General features: G+C 33.3%; 1 protein-coding gene across 17 annotated transcripts in view; it reads right to left on the reverse strand.

Moving 5' to 3' along the window:
- Positions 1 to 6,194: 6,194 nt before the first annotated feature.
- LOC116431222 (uncharacterized) overlaps positions 6,195 to 17,313 on the reverse strand; it is a 38,759-nt gene continuing 27,640 nt past the window's right edge. For 15 of the 17 annotated variants that reach the window (XM_031986333.2, XM_031986332.2, XM_031986331.2 and 12 more), the window contains 2 exons: positions 11,741 to 12,126; positions 6,195 to 10,009 (listed from right to left, as the gene is read on the reverse strand). In XM_031986333.2, the coding sequence (XP_031842193.1) occupies positions 9,536 to 10,009; positions 11,741 to 12,126 (860 nt within the window). In that variant the 3' untranslated portion in view covers positions 6,195 to 9,535. The remainder of the gene's footprint in view (positions 10,010 to 11,740; positions 12,127 to 17,313) is intronic. The other 2 variants (XM_076370804.1, XM_031986339.2) reach the window with 1 other exon arrangement.

Consider the following 17,313-nt stretch of genomic DNA (forward strand, 5'->3'; position numbering starts at 1 on the left):
ATACCAAGTTGGAGGAACCTGGTCACCCTTATGAGAGACTTCAATGTCAAATCCCTAGCATAGGCGGATAAAAGGAATAATCTTTAGTAAATGATCAATATATGGGTTCGACGAAAAAAATTAATAGAATCGGCAGGCAGAAATGTGCAGACTGGGAAGTAGGATACAGTTGGACTAAAAGTCTAGTGGTTAGGAAGTCCTTAATTGAAAATCCTTAATCTAAAGTCCGACATTGTAAATTAGAGAAGTTACCCACTTCTTTTAGTCGGTTGATTGAACGTTGCATTACACAATTCAGTCAAAGAAAAGTGTTGAAAAAGATTGAAAAAGTTGCCATTCGATTTCAAGCATTATTACGATTTATACAATGATTTTGTGCCTATTTGTGTCCAGGAGTAGAAAAATACGCCGCGTTTTTTTTATTCTCAGTAAATTACTGTTTAACAGCAAATCAAAAAACTGTATCAACACTTAATTTACGGAAAACGATAAAATTATTGTCATTTTTCGTCCACATCTTTACGTTTACGGATTCTCCAATGACAGGTGAGCAAAAGTAGGAAAGAATCATTTGGATCATGAATGTAGGTTGAAGGCGTTTAAAAATACCATTAATTTAGATCTATCAGTGGACTCATCAGTAAGACTTTTTGGTACTTACAAGGGAAGTTATTGAACTCAGAAATTCAAAAAGTTATGGAACTTTTTGTGTAAGACTATTACAATGCAATCTTTTTGTGTTAAATTTCACTCTGAAGGGGTGAAACCACATTCTTGAAAAAAATGCAAATTTTTCTTTCCCGTGGATTATCTTGAGAACGGTAAGAAATAGCGAAAGAGTTTCAATAAAAAATATATTTTTCTGTCGCGTCTATAAAATTGTACAATACAATTTTTCAAAAGGGGTTAGTGGTGAGGGTATTTTGAACAATTTTCTCAAGATAATCTACGGAAAAGAAAAATTTGCATTCTTTTCAAGGGGTAGTTTTACCCCTTCACAGTGACATTCAGCATGAAAAAAATTGTATTGTAGTAGACATAACTTACTCTACTTACACACAGAGTTTCATAATTATTTGATTTCCAGGTTCAATAACTTCCCTTGTTAGGTTCCATTCTTAGACGAGGAGATCTGTGTCGGAGGTTTAAAAAAGTATATGTACAAATCGCTAAAACCTGAACAGGAATGAGAATAACTCATAGATCTTGTAATCTTGATCTGGTGGCAAGTGCAGGAGGTGTACCACTACAATTGTATGTACCTTTAGCATTACGTACGCTTCGAGTTATTTCTAAATAATTATTTTTTTCAACGTATATACCGAAAAAACTATGAAACCAAAAGTATTGGAGCAAAAAGTCCTTCGTTGAAACTTATTACTCCACATAGAGATTTACTATCCCTTCGCTTAAACACTGTTTTTCAGAGTAGTGCACTACAAAAGACATACTAATCGCGGTACGAAATCATTAAATATAATGAAATAAGCTGCAAAAAGGGCAATAAAGTATAAGCTGAAGTTGTACAGAGTAGGTAGATAATAAGTGGTATGAAATAAGTCATATATGTAAAAAAGGACTTATTCAATAAGTACTTGTCATTTAGAAAAGAATTTCTTACTCAATTTCATATTACATCAGAGCTAAGCTGTACAGTATTGACATTTTGAGTTGACAAACATTTTATTTTATGCTTTAGTGAAAAATAACAGTATAATGAAAAAAAAAAACAGAGTAAAGGTAAAACACGATAGTTATACACGCGCAAAATAAAAAGAAATATTTACAGACCGTTATTACCAAATTTTACATAAAATACGAAAAACGAAACTGTTAGCTGCACCCTACCCTATATTACTTTATTAAATATAATTTAGTATATCAATAATTTAAGTATCTAATAAAAAAATATGTTGTTCAACACGCTGCATAATCCTTTTATTGAGCACGTCCACACACGTTTAAAAGTTGTATTTGTATCACTATACACGATCCGCAATTATAGACAATCAACAGTGTAACTCGGCAGCTCACGTCTACAGAGCGTTTAGCTTTGAACTGTGCCGTTGGAAAAGGATTAATAATAGGGGAGCTATCATTCTCAAATGATACGAGCAGGTAAGGCTTGTCCCAGTATAGAGTGAGGAGAGGTGTACTTTGAAGAGACCCACCGGTCGAAGAATGACATCATCATTTACAAGCCTGTGACGTGCTAAATACTGAGAATGAGTTGTACTATTGATATGCCCTTTATGAAATTGAGAGTTCAACTAAAGTGCCTTTCGTTAGGACTCTCCTCGTAACTCTGTGAGGTGAGTCTGTGAGGTTTTAATGTATAGTAAAATGTGTAATAATGTTGAAAAATATCGGTTTTTATATTTTTTAACTGCGTTCCCCCAATCCGAAAAATATGAAAAAATAGAGTATTAATAGTCATAATAAGATCGTAATTTCATTGAAATATAAAAATGGTATTTTTAATAATTTAAATAAAAAATCAGCATTAATCATTTTCTACAACTTTTTAAACATTGATTTTGCAGACCAAAATTTTGGAAAGATTTCCTGAAATGCACATCCGCACCTTTATCAAACAAAACATAAGATATCAAGCATAAAGTGTGCACAGCATTTCACCATGTAACTACCCTAATACTAGGGCAGGGGCTTAAGGGGGGAAATACCTTTAGAACCTTAAAAAATCGCAATGTTAGTATAACATCTTAAGAATATGGTGCCAAAGTTTTAAAGCGAAATTCGGAGCTCTTCTGATGCTCTATCCCATAATCGGGTCTCATAGTCGGTAGCCCACCGCAGGTATATCTTCACGCGCTCGAAGCGGAAGACCCGCCTTTCATAATTCCCTCCTTTCAATCATTGTAAACATGTTACTTTACATTGTTTGCGTTATACAAGAAAAATTATCATACAGCCGGCTTCGAAATATTAAAAAAACAAAAGACCTCGGTGGAAAAGGCAAGCTGACTGATGCGCTTATCAGGAAACTCACCGCATACTATGGCTTAGCCATACGAAGAAATATTCATAGTGTGGAGAATATGAAGAAAGCTACAATGGCCTCGTATTATCACTTATGCTCCACGAAAGAAAATCCAAGGCACGAATACTGCCCGGTAGGAAATGACAGCTGGTGCAAGTGGCAGAAAGCTCTAGCTACAAGAGCAAATTTGGACCTTATAGAACATCCTGCACCACTGCATCCAGACGTGCAGAAGCACATCCTACCAATTTACGAAGATTTATCTGAAGAGAATCTACTTGAGAGGTGCTTGGGCGGACACACTCAGAACAATAACGAGAGTTTCAACTCAACTGTTTGGCGCTTCGCTCCAAAGCACCTGCACTCAGGAATAAAAATGATTGAAATTGCAGCATATTTGGCTAGCTGATAAGTCATTGAAATTATTGAGTTATCACTTATCGAAACTTTGAACGTATTTGTCTCAAAACTACATTTTCGAAATCGGTGGAATCAATAACTCAAAAACTACTCAATCAATCTTGCTGAAATTTTGCACACATATCTATAACAATATTGTCTTCTATATGAACCTAAAGATATGAAATAAATTGTAAATAAAAGTACCTTTTTATTGCAAAAAGGAGCGAAAATTTCATGTAAAATTCAAAGTTTCTGTTTAAAAGCGTGCCATTTTTTCAATTTTCAATATTTTTCACTTTCTTTAGGTTCATCTACAAATTGTAAATGTTAGTTATCGAAATATGTCTTGCTGGTTTGTTTCAAATCAATGTAGCCAATGCTAGAACTTACATCATTTAATAAGTCGCATCACAACCTTCCCGAAAAACAGGGACATAACTCCGCCGTTTTTAAATATTTTGAAAAACAAAAAATACGTTGTAATAGACAAAGAATGGAATAAATGATAACCAAAGTTTCAAAAATGTAAAACAATCCTTTCCTTTACAAAAAAATTCATAAATATAAGCTCGTTTTCATCCGTCTAAAGGTATTTTCCCCCTTAACACTTGGTAAAAGGGTCGATTAAAATATATTATTTAGAACCGTAACAGAGAAAAATAACCTGCACGATTACTCGTGACTCCGAAAATGCGTATGATATAAACATTGTAGTAATACTTACTAGTTTTATGGATTTGGAGCAGAAGTACATTCAATTTTATTATTTGCATTAAGACGATAAAATCAGTTCGATTTACGTTATGTTTGTAATAACTACTGGTTAGTGCTGTAGTTATAAAAGTAAGACGAAAATGACTGAAAATTATATTTTCTTTAATGCTTGTCTTTTTTCCATTCTATCGTTCTCGATCCTTGGCCCACTGACAATGAGATTCGTCGAGCTCTTGGTACTAATTGGGTGTGAGAAGATTACGGAAGAGTTCCGGTTACTGCGTACTATTGTACATCGATGAGATGAATACTAATGAAACAATAAAACTTTGTTTCAGATTTGTTACATGAAACCTTTATCAATTCATTTGTGAGGTTCTCCTGATTCAAATAAGACCAAACATGATATAATTTGGAAAATGTTTTCTTTCTTCATAAGTGTATGTATATTTTTTCTCATCCATTAACACACTGACTACCACGGTGGTCACTAATGACTGGAGCTTCCAAATTGATTGAAAACAATTACAACATGTAAAATGATAGACGTCAAATGAAAATGTTTAAAATGTTCGCGACTACGGTCGAATTTGAAATACCTACGCAATGGACCGTATATCTTTCTTGCATTTGTTCCGCGTAATTCTCACGCAAACAAAACAGCGAATAAACCAAACAAAGCATTATCAACGGTAATTAACGTCACATTAATTGTTGCACATAAATGATGGGGCGTGTACAACTCACTAAACTGAGTAAAAAAAACCCCAGTAAACATGTATCCAAAACTCAATAATTTCCGAGATAAAAATAGGTTTAGTTTAAAAAAAAAAATGTATGAGAATCAAATCCAGAACACTGAATTATCTCGAAAAGTGTCAGTGATACGAACCAATGGATCAAACAAAAGTTACAGAGCATGAAATACTACATGTCACGGCGGGAGAAATTTGACCGTGATATGTCCTTGAAACATCCTGCAAAAATCATTTCACAATATATAAATAGTACCCCATACTTTCTATTTGATATTTTTGAAGCCGACACTCAGACGCTTCCAAACAATAGACATGAAATTTTTCGTGTCAACCGTTATCAAAATATCAGCATCCAAAGTTGCCAGTTCGTCAGTAGTGATGGTGGCCGACGGATTTGGTCTCCATACATTTTTTTCTATACTAAACAGATTTTTATCTTGGAAACTATTGAATTTTGAGCCCATGTTCACTGGGGTTTTTTACTCAGTTTAGTAAGTTGTACAAGCCCTATCGTTTGTGCACAACAATTTTATTATACCCTGTATATGCGTTGCGTGGTCGCGAACGTGTTAATAGAATCAGTAACTAGGTAACAGTGTAACGTAAGAATTGTGATACCAGATAATTAATAACTGTCTTTATTTATCTTCGCTACGAAAGCATAAATAATGCATAAAACACTCAAGATTCTCGTGGCACTCAATGTGTTAAAAGAGTAAATATAATTAAAATTTTATCATGTTTGGTCTTACTTCAACGAAAAAATCTCAGAAATATTTTAATCAAACTTTAATGAGAAAATGATAATAAATGAAAATGTCAAGATTAAAGTAGAATTAGTTTTATCAAAACTGTGCTTCGAAGGATATACTTCTCAGTTATGGAGCTTCATGTTCAGGGAACACTTTCCTAATGGTGAGGATAAGTACCAATTACTTGTGGAAAGATTTCCCACCAGGCAGTTGTCTAATGTTTACTGCATATAAGTACATTGTTATCTCCAAATGTACATGTGAATATGAACTGAAGAAGTTGCTCTAAATTCAAGAACCCCCTTGTCAGATGGTACTAATATATTTATTCAGTTTACTGAACATAGACTACCATGCAAGGCCATTATTCGCTATTTACTTCTTTTTTTAAGTATTACATATTTAAAAAAAGAATAAAATCTTAACCAAACAATATTTAAATAATTCTATTACTTTTGTGAATTACATGGATAAGTTTGCATCTTGAAAAGAATTAACATTTGAGTCGCGTGTGTCTGTGTATATGTGCGTGTGTGTGTGTATGTATCTTTTTTATAGGACTATTGATTATACTAAAATCTGTATTTGTTTTATTTGCAAGTTATAACTAAAACATGGGAAATTGTTACATATAAGACAAGACGCATAGTGTTCACATTTAACATAACACCAGTGTATATTGTGTCACAACTGGGATACATAATATTACAATGGTGCATAATAAAATTCTATACATATTTTGTTCTATCTAAAGTAAATCATATTTTGAATTCTTTCCTTCACCGCCATATTTCACTTTGAATCGAAGCGCTTGTTTTAGATTTTTGCAACACCAGAAATGTGTAATTACTATGTAATTTACATAAAATGAAGAATTCAAGTATTCATGTAAAAGTAAAGGTGGTATTGACTATGCCATTCAAAATATATATTTGCTCTACAGCACAAGATCGCTTCCATTCAAAGAGAAAAATAGGATCTGATATTTGCTTGCTGCTTTCTCAAACAAGCACGAAACTAAATCTCTTAAAAGCATGAACCAACTCTTAATTTTATTTTTATAACGTCTATTATTAATAATTCATATAAACATTATTTCTATTTATTCCTTCTTAAATTTTATAGCAAATTGCAAGGAGTGATGCCACGATTAAATTGCGGAGGAATTCTTTACACATACCATTGGAAATATTACTTGCTCCAAGTGTGTCCGGTGCGGCATCATTTTCATCTTTGTATTCGATTTCAGTATATACACATAATGTATATAAGCCTGAGCAGTATATATATTATACATATATATTTGTTCTTCCTTTATAGATGATATCTTTGCACAAACTTAATGCGTTTTTCTCTTATGAATATAGTGAAAATCTTACATTCCGTATGTAACATACATTTATATGTCACTCATGCAGTGACCCTGCAGTATAATCAGTTTTTTCCCTCATTACTTTAAATAGTACATGATACCTAACTGTTTAAATATACTTAGTAATGTAATTATAATATATTAATCTAGACTCCTATGGAGCGACGAACATTATCGTACATAGAACTCCATACGACGCATGCACTCACATGCACTCGCATGCACCCGCAATTTCTTATCATTTTCCTCCTGTTTATACGATAATCATTGTTATTATTATACACAATTAATGTAAGCCTGGTAATGCGGGAACTGGTTAGATGTAAATTGCAAACTTTTTATAGGAATTGACCGTATTCTTCAATGTCGAGTGCTTTTTTAAATACGTGATATAATTAGGTAACTTTGCACGACACAACTATGTGCCGCAGAACCAAGCTTACCAATTTCATTGCATCTTAAGTGTAAATACGAAATACATAGCCTTACAAGATCGCTAGAGTTGTAACATTTTGCTCTTCATATAGACAATACACAAATATTGTAAATTATTTAAAATTAATTTTTAAAAAACTTAATTTAAACATCTTCCCGATTCAAGCACAGATAAACACACAGAACTCCCATCGCTCGAGAACTTTTTTTTATATTTAAGATCCGGGGTAATATAGTGGTATTTGTCGCAGATGTTTCTTAAGCAAAATCGGCATAGTTCATATTGCACTCAATTACAATGATTAAGATTAAATGGAAAACAATGACTATAGCTAAAATAGAAACTGACGCGGAACTGCGAATGATACATGAATTCATATAAAACATAAATCTTTTTAAACATAATTTCACGTTAAATTAAACTACGCGCCAATTGATTAGGATAAAATATATATCTAAGTAATCTGAAAATTATGTATTATTACATATACAAAATCTTCTTCGATTATGTTTACATAGATCTTTTTAGCAAGAATAATAAAGCATATTGTTTTTTGTACGACGTTTGATTCGTGTACTGATATTAAATTTCTTATTTGTATCGAAACTCAGCATAACGGAGAAAAAAACTTATACAACATCTTTCAAAAGAATGTTTTGAAAATATGTTTGCTATATATTCTTAGCTTTAGTAAATGTTATCCAATTATACAATACCACTCCGAATCTAACGAGATCGTCTAATTTTATGCAAATGATAGTACAAAATGTAATTTTAACATAAAAATTAATAATAATAATTACTGTTGAAACCAAGTGATAAATGTGTGCTCTGCAGTTGCTTCGAATTGATAAGTATTTCTCACCATTGATAGTCCAAGAAAGATTTCGTAATTCTCGAGGTACTTGTCTGAATATAAACAACGTAAAAGAATTTACGTTATAAATTGATGTTATTCTATACAACGAACATTGGGTAACTGCCACCACACTCAACGGGACGGGAAGGTTGCAGTTATGAAGAGGTAGAATCGAATCTACCTCAAACAACAAAGTTTTTAGAATGGCGAACATAGAAAGAGACAACATTAAATGCTCCCAATGAGCTCGAGACCTTTAACTCAAAAGTAAAACTTCTTTATTTTTTACTTTTGATATCATGTTTGTTGTGTATTGTTTGATTAAAATGATACCAAACACTATAACATTATCACAATTGCTTGTATGATAAGCGATTGAAGTTTTGTATACTGAAGAGGACTGCGAATAGAAAAGAAAAAGAGGTTGAAATTGTTAAGTTCGACAATAGTCAAATCATGTTACACCCTTCAAATGCGGTCGGTTGTCGAGCGCTATGGTGTATTAAAAGGAACCTAGTGGAGATATGGTGGGGATGAGAGTGTTACCCATGAATTACCCATGTTCACTGTAACTTGGATTAAAAATACATTTTGTACTATAAGCAAACATCTTTACAAATCCTTCAAACTGTGAAAATACCATTTTTGATATATCACATATGCATTGTAATATGCCAAATTTAATTTTCTTCTTGTAAATTAGTTATTATTTATAAGAAACTATGTTATAAAAGTAAAATAGTGGCATATTGGTACGACAATTAGTGCCTAATCGCAATCATATTAACTGCAAATTTGTGTGCTCATTGTAGAAACGCGTATTCCTGAGTTTACGTAATAAGATGAAATGTAATAATTATGAATATTCTTCTTTTTGTAAATGAACTAGTAAAAGTATCATACAAAAAAAAAATATAAAGAAACTGAAACTTTGGATAATACGTTGCTGTAGCAACGGTTATTCTTCAATTTGTATTCGCGTATAAACTTCTTTGCACGAAGATGCTGTCGAATATTGCAGCAAACATTTGAACCGAAGATAATGTTTGTAGTTACAACATTCACAAAAATACTACTGCGACGCATAACAACACTTTGATCAACTTTCATAGTCACAAAAATCGTTAGTTTTTAAAAACTCAATGACTCACTTTTATAATCAACAATACAAACGTTCATCATGTATACTCTCATCACTTTTGTTTAATCAAATGCTTCCACATCGTTTTCCTTGATTTGGTTTAGTAAGAGGTTAGTACACCGGGTGGAGTTGGTACAACGACTGTATGTTGCGGCACTACCGGAGGCGCTGGCGGTGCCAATGGATGCCCAACCAAAACTGCTGCCGCCGGAATTGGCAAAACACCAGATTGAGGAATGGCTGATGGCGTGCTGACTTGCGTCGGTGGTCCTTCTGCTGCGTGCTTTCTCAAGTGTCTCAACATATTGCCCTTTTCCACAAAAGTTTTTCCACAATCTGGGCAACTGTGTGGTCGTTCGTCCGAATGGGATCGTCTGTGCGACACCAAATGTCCTTTGCACATGAAGTCCTTAGGACAAAGATCGCAACGGAACGGTCTTTCAGCGTTACTACCTTTGTTATGCGAACGCATATGGAATAGCAGGTTACCCTTCAATGGGAAACTCTTGCCACATTCGGTACATACAAATGGACGTTCACCAGTATGACATCGCATATGATTTACAAGGTGTTCCTGTAAACAAAAAACAACAAATCTGTTAAATAAACAACGTCTTTGTTTAATTTTGCAACCTCCTTTCGTTATAATCAATTTTCAATAAAGTGAAACTTTAAACATCAAAGATATTATGAATTTTTATATGTGTAGCTGTACTATAGTATCCAGACAGGAAAATTTTTGTTTCAAATTTGTGATTTCGGGCGGATTTTGAGTCGCTGAAACTGAAATTCATAGTCTTCTTCTACGGAAATAAACAATTAAATAACTACAGCACAATAAATAATTCAAAACTTTGATAATAGTCCAGAATCCTAATGGTAAAACCGATTTTCATAAAACCTACAAACGTTATAAAAATGCACACTTCAAGTAACTATTTTTTTTGACAAAAATGTTGCCCCTTTTTAATTCTCAAGATAATCGCGGAAATTTTTCACTACCACTACACTGAACTCCATATGCGTGAGCGTGTGTGTGAAACAGTCGCAGGCAGAATCGCATATTCGTCGTTTTAATAGTGGCTTATATTGATCAACCTCCGATCTCCTCGTATTTCGTGTCTCACAGAAAACGATATATATATAATTTCCTCTACAAGAATTACAACAGTCCTAGTCAATCATGACGGTAGTTTCTCAAGTACGTTGTTTCGTACAATGTGAAAGAATAAGTTTCATTGAGATAACAAAGATCGGTATTAGTGGGCGAAGCCCCTACCTCGCCCACGCTTTGATTTTATAATCGTCAAATTAGACCTTAACAAATTAAAATACTGTCAAAATAAAATATTTAAATTACGATTTTTCAAAAATTTATGTTCTACTTATAAAACCGGACATTTTCGTGGAAAAGTATTACGTTTATTGAGTTAAATGATCTAAAGTACTCTCGAAATGAGAAATTTGAACAAAAAATTTTGCTACACGGATACTGTTAGTATATTCATATATTTTCTGTTATTTCTTTGATAAAAATATTTCTGTATGGAGAGTTATACTTTTTTTTCTTAAAATACGTACAAATATGTAAAATTTCAAGTAACTGATGTAAATAGTATTTGTACAGAAAGATTGTAAGAGGATGTTTTACTAACAAGAAAAGATCTTTGACGTCTATAAAACTGCAAAACAAAATTTTCAAAATTCAAGATTCAAATTCCAAATTTTGAAAAATTCTATTTTGCAATTTTATAGATCTTAAAGAACAATGTATTTTTCCATTAAACTTCTTTTTCGCTATCTCTTATCGTTCACAAGATAATCTACGGGGAAGGTAAATTTGTATTTTTTTCAGGGTGTGGTTTCATCCCTTCAATGCGAAATTCGACACGGAAAAAATTGTTATGTAGTAGACTTGATTTACTCTATTTACACACAAAGTTTTATAATTTTTTGAATTTCCGGGTTCGATACCTTTCCATGTTAGTATATTAATCTAGAAGATCCACTCACAGCCGTATTTTAAGTTGGCAGGAAATAAATAAATGCTGAATTACGATTCATAACTAAATTGTTCGAACTCCTAAGTACGTGTATATATTGTAAGTTTACTTGTTACATTTTATTCCAATTCGATCGAATCAAATCTTCGAATGGAACTTCGCACTTGCACGACAATGAAAATATTACAATAATGCTAAATATCCTACTAGCAAGGATGATACTAATTTGAACATATTCAAGTATGTTATTTATGACCCACCAACACAGTATGACATAAAATATATAATTTGAAAAAACTTACCTTTCTTGTAAATGGCTTTGAACACACGTTACAACAATGCGAAGAATCTCCGGTATGTTGACGGAGATGATTATTAAGGTGTTCTTTCCTAGTGAATGTTCTTTGACAAAATTCACACCTGTGCGGTGATTCGCCGGTGTGGATACGGACATGATTCGTTAAATGCTCCTTACGAGTAAATGACTTGGAGCAGAAGTGGCATCGGTGTGGCGATTCGCCTGTATGTTGACGCACGTGATTTGTCAAATGTTCCTTCCTCGTGAAGGATTTGGTGCAATACTGGCACTTGTGCGGTGACTCACCCGTGTGCTGCCTGACGTGGTTCACCAGATGATCCTTTCGCGTAAATGCTTTCGGACAGTATTGACAGCGGAACGGCGTCTCTCCTGTACATGTTAAATGTATATTATAACTTTCATGCGTCGTACTTATTAAGCACTTAGAATTTTCATTATTTCTAGTTGATTCGATGCAACCTTTGGATCGAATAAATGAAGACTGTCGAAAACACTGTAAGTGGCAAAAATCTAATTTTTAAGGAGGCAGTAATAAGTTATTTAATTCCGAGTTATTTACAGGATTTGATTCTTTTCATTGCTAAATGCGATTAAAAATGCAATAATCAAGGAGCATCGTGAAATCTCCTATTTTTTCTGTTAATGAGTGCCAAATCCATAAAGAACAGAATTGTGTTTCTTGAAAACTCTGTATGTGTAACTTTATTGTTGTAGAGAAGACTACTGCCTATAGACGACATCTTTTCATGTCTCCATCGCTCTGAAGGGGAAAGTGCAGCGAGGGGATACTGAGCACAATTTGACAAAGTTGGAGAACGAGTATAATGAGAAGAAGCGAGACAGACACAGTTCGCCGGGCATCGAAAGTTAAGACTTCAAAGACATCAAATATAAACATGCAATAAAGGAAATATCAATTTCATTAACCCATCGCGCTCCGACGTCGAGCGTGACTCACAGGTGTGATTTTTTGTCTAGATATTTTTCAAATAGATTATATTATTATATTATTTTCAATATTATTAGTAAGAAGAATCGTTTACAATGCTCGAGGAAAAAGAAATTCGAAGTGCAAAGGGTTAATTTCGATATTACTTTCTGAAACGTAGTGCCTGTGGATTGATGGGATTGTTGTGATTAAAACAAGTCCAAGTACGATGTAAACCGGACTAATTTTATCGATTTTAAGGAAATGTTAATTACATTCAATTAGTAAAACTAGTTCGATTTACATCGTGTTTGTGCTTATTTTAATTACAACAATTTCGACAATTCACAGGCACTACGTTTGAGAAAGATAAAGGTTAATTTAAGATTGAAATTAATGAAATTGACATTTCCTTTATTACATGTTTATATTTGACGCATGAGGCATCGCATTGAAGTTCCGCCTCTTGATCCTCGATGCTCGGAGAACTGTTTCTGTCTCGCTTCTTTTCATTAGATTCATTCTCCGATTGTTTCAAACTATGCTCCGTATCCTCTTGCCGCACTTGCCTCTTCCGATCAAAGGAAACGTGAAAAGACATCGTCTGCCGAGTCATGTGCCATGTCTTTAAATTTGCAAACGTTATAAATACTAATTTTATTTGTTATAACATGCACAGAAAACCAAAAATATCTTCTTTCTATTTTTAAATAGAATACATTACAAAAATGTAAGTACTTTATATAATTTTTCATAACTGAATACATAAATCTAAAAAACAATTATCTGACACTTATAGTCTTTTCGATACGACTTTGGACATATAACTGTTATCATCTTTTAGTGCTATTAATAACTTACAAAAGGAAATCGTATTTCAATATTATATTATAGTATCATTTCCATTAGCACGTAGAACGTTTTAAAAGGAAAAAAAGACGTTTTTTAAAATTTTGGCACTTAGAGTGTTTTCGACAAACAATTTTCAAATAACTAATATAAAAATTAGTAAAATTTATTTATCGTATCTCGACTATAACAGCCATTTTTATTGCAACTTCCAATGACTCTAATATTATCAGTCCTTTTAGAAGTTCCAGCATTTCTTTATTCGATATTATCATCCTTGTGAGTTGCATCGTATGAAAATTAAATTTCTTTCATCAGTAATAATTTTCTTATTGAAAGTTTTACTTCGTAACATTGTTACTTTAGAATAAATGTACTATACTGTCTTAACACGTTAAGCGCCATGTCAGTCACTGGTGACTGACGCTTCTGAATGACTAAAAAACAATCATAACATACAAGACAACCGATGTGAAATAAAAATGTTTAATAAGGCAATTAAGTTGATAACAGTGTAACGTAAACGTTGCAACGCCAGACAATTCATAATTATACCTACTCTTCTTTGCTACAAAAGACAAACTCTATGGGAGAACGCTCAAGATTTTCGTGACGCTTAACGTGTTAAACATTCCGAATAATTCCATCCGTCTCGTTCGAGAATTCCGGAATTTAGAACCGTTTTTGATCAAATACTGATTTTATTTGTTTATTTACACAGATCCTGCGTTTTTAGAACGTAACCACACAAACTTTTATGTCTGTAAACTACCAATACGGAAAAAGTTTCCAAATTCTTCGTTAAACTTTAGTAAAACTTTCATTATACTGTTCGAAGAAAGTTACAAAGATAATAATACGTGTTTCATTAACTTATTAGTATTCTTTACTATGAGCATAACTGAAAAGTATAAATATTTTCACTGCAAAACTTATTAATGCATTAACCCTTCAGCGATGAATTCCATGCACCATACGGACTACTGTTCTTTTGAGCTATATTATACAGCTTGTTATATTTACTTTAATTTAACATCGATGTGAAATAAGTAGACAAGCGCACAAGAGATTTTTCAAAGCACATAGACCTCTGATCGTCTAGAAAGAGTAAGGTAACACGACCTTCGTCGCTGAAGGATCAATAAAAGTGTCAAGAAAATAATGAAAAATGAAGAAATGCTTATATTGTGTATACAGCTGACCTAGGAATAGATGAAATATATGGATGTACATATTGAAATATAAATAAAACTGAATTTAAAAGTATACCGTATTTTCTCGTCGTAAGTTCGCGCTTTGAAATGAAAGTCAACTATCACACCAGAATTGTCCGTCACTAATCTGAATCCTTTGATACTGTACGAGTGCTGTCCAAACTTCGCTCGCGAATAAATAGTATAACCGTTGCGTTTTGATTACACGGAGCTACTGGAATTGCTACGAATTATGTTTTTACAATGGACGACTTGGTCTTTCGCCACTATTCGGGACTACTTGGTACAATAGATCACTGGAATCATTTGATGCGTTGCGTTAAGGGTACGTATCGTTTCAAGCTGGTGTTTAGCAAAAAAATCGATTAATTACACTGTGGAACAAATTTTGACCTATGTTAGTTTTTGCAATAACCACTGTGTGATTCTTATAGAATTCCTTGCCCTAAATACGAATCCGAAAACCAAATTGCTGGGTCAGGTCCAGTTTTCGAAAAAACTGGGGTTTTGTAAAAACGATCGAATTTTTCAGAAAACCAAGTGTTACGTGAAAACTAAAAACGATAGGCAGTTAAAATTTGTCGCAAAAAATAAAGGAGACTTGCCCGATCACGTAGCTATACAAATTTTGAATTTTGCGTATCATTAAATCTTTGTAAACGATGATTAAAGTTTAAAAAAGGGTAGATGCGCGTACTTTGTATGCACTTCTGTTACATTTCTACGAAAAGTTCGGTTGGCCAGTACGAATTTGCTGTGCACCGTTGGATTCCGCAGCATTTCTGAAGAGGACCCCCCCCCCGAGAAAGTGTGAGAACGGTTTTTTTTTGGAAGGTTAAGAAAATCTCCGTGAAGTGCGCGTGCGCAGAACCTTGGCGCCACACAGCCATCGCTCGCCGGCCGCAGCTGTTAAGAGCCGTTACCACGCGCTGTATAGACCTGGACCCCGGTCACTTCGTATATGTATATGTATAATGTTGAATTGTTTTATAAATTTTCATAATAGTTATGAGAAAGTTTTCACGATCGTTCTGTTTTAAATAATTTGATGTTTAATATGTGAATACATACGTACGAGTAATATTCTTACGATGATTAACACTAAAACTATCGAATCAGTCAAGATTGCCGGTATAAATTATATTACCTTTCGATTATTAATATCTTGAAGGTAATAGATATCTGAAATGTTTTTGAAAATTAATTAAGTTTACTTGAACTGTAACGAATATTCGGGTATACTAAGTAGTTTTAGTGTTAACTTAAAACTACCTCAGCAAACATCCCTTGTAGATCCTACTTTGTGTAATAGTTTTTTAAGTCGAATTTAATACTCTATTTGAATTCAGAATATCATTAGATGTACCATGTAAAAAACCGATTACAATGATGTTTTTGATTTATATTATATTATATTAAATTATTATATTAAACATCCAATTATTTAAAACAGAACGATCGTGAAAAACTTTATCATAATTATTATGAAAATTTATAAAACAATTAAACATTATATACATACATATAAGAAGTGACCGGGGTCTAGGTCTATACAGCGCGTAGTCACGGCCCTGCATAGCTGTGGCCGGCGAGCGATGGGCCGTATGGCGCGAAAGTACCGTTCGCGGACATTTTCTTACCTTGTCCCAAAGAAAAACCGATCTCACGCTTCCCACGGGGGGGGGGGGGCGGCTCCTCCTCAGAAATATCTGCAGAATCTAATGGTGCACAGCAAATTCATGCTGGCCAACCGACTTTTCGTAGAAATGTAACAGAAGTGCATACAAAGTACGCGCATCTACCCTTTTTTAAACTTTAATCATCGTTTACAAAGATTTAATGATACGCAAAATTCAAAATTTGTATAGCTACGTGATCGGGCAAGTCTCCTTTATTTTTTGCGACAAATTTTAACTGCCTATCGTTTTTAGTTTTCACGTAACACTTGGTTTTCTGAAAAATTCGATCGTTTTCACAAAACCCTAGTTTTTTCGAAAACTGGACCTGACCCAGCAATTTGGTTTTCGGATTCGTATTTAGGGCAAGGAATTCTATAAGAATCACACAGTGGTTATTGCAAAAACTAACATAGGTCAAAATTTGTTCCACAGTGTTATTGTCCAGATAAAATTACTTGAACAGAATTTCTTGTAAAACGTTATCATTCGTTTTTGCTTTATATCAATCACATATACTCGGAAGATTCCTTTGATTTTTGTGTAAATAATTTAGAAAAGATTCAAACAGCAAATAGATATTTTTGTATGAATGATGCGATAGTGAAAATCATTGTTGGTAAACTTTCTTATTATCAAATAGAGGATAAGAATACAGAAAATACTCTATCCTTTCAAAACACCCGTCACGATTGAGTAGCTAGATTAGTTTATATTCAGGGAAAATCGGCATATTGTACACTAAGCGAATAATTAAATTCTTTTTCAATCGTAGCACAAACATATTCGAATTCACTATTATCTAGTTTAAACTACCGAAACAGCTAAAGTGTTATCGTTAATAAAAATCCAGCAATACATGAAAGACAAAGAATGAGGGCTCGGAAGG

Source organism: Nomia melanderi, chromosome 9 (genome assembly GCF_051020985.1).
Source record: "Nomia melanderi isolate GNS246 chromosome 9, iyNomMela1, whole genome shotgun sequence".
Lineage (NCBI taxonomy): Eukaryota > Metazoa > Arthropoda > Insecta > Hymenoptera > Halictidae > Nomia > Nomia melanderi.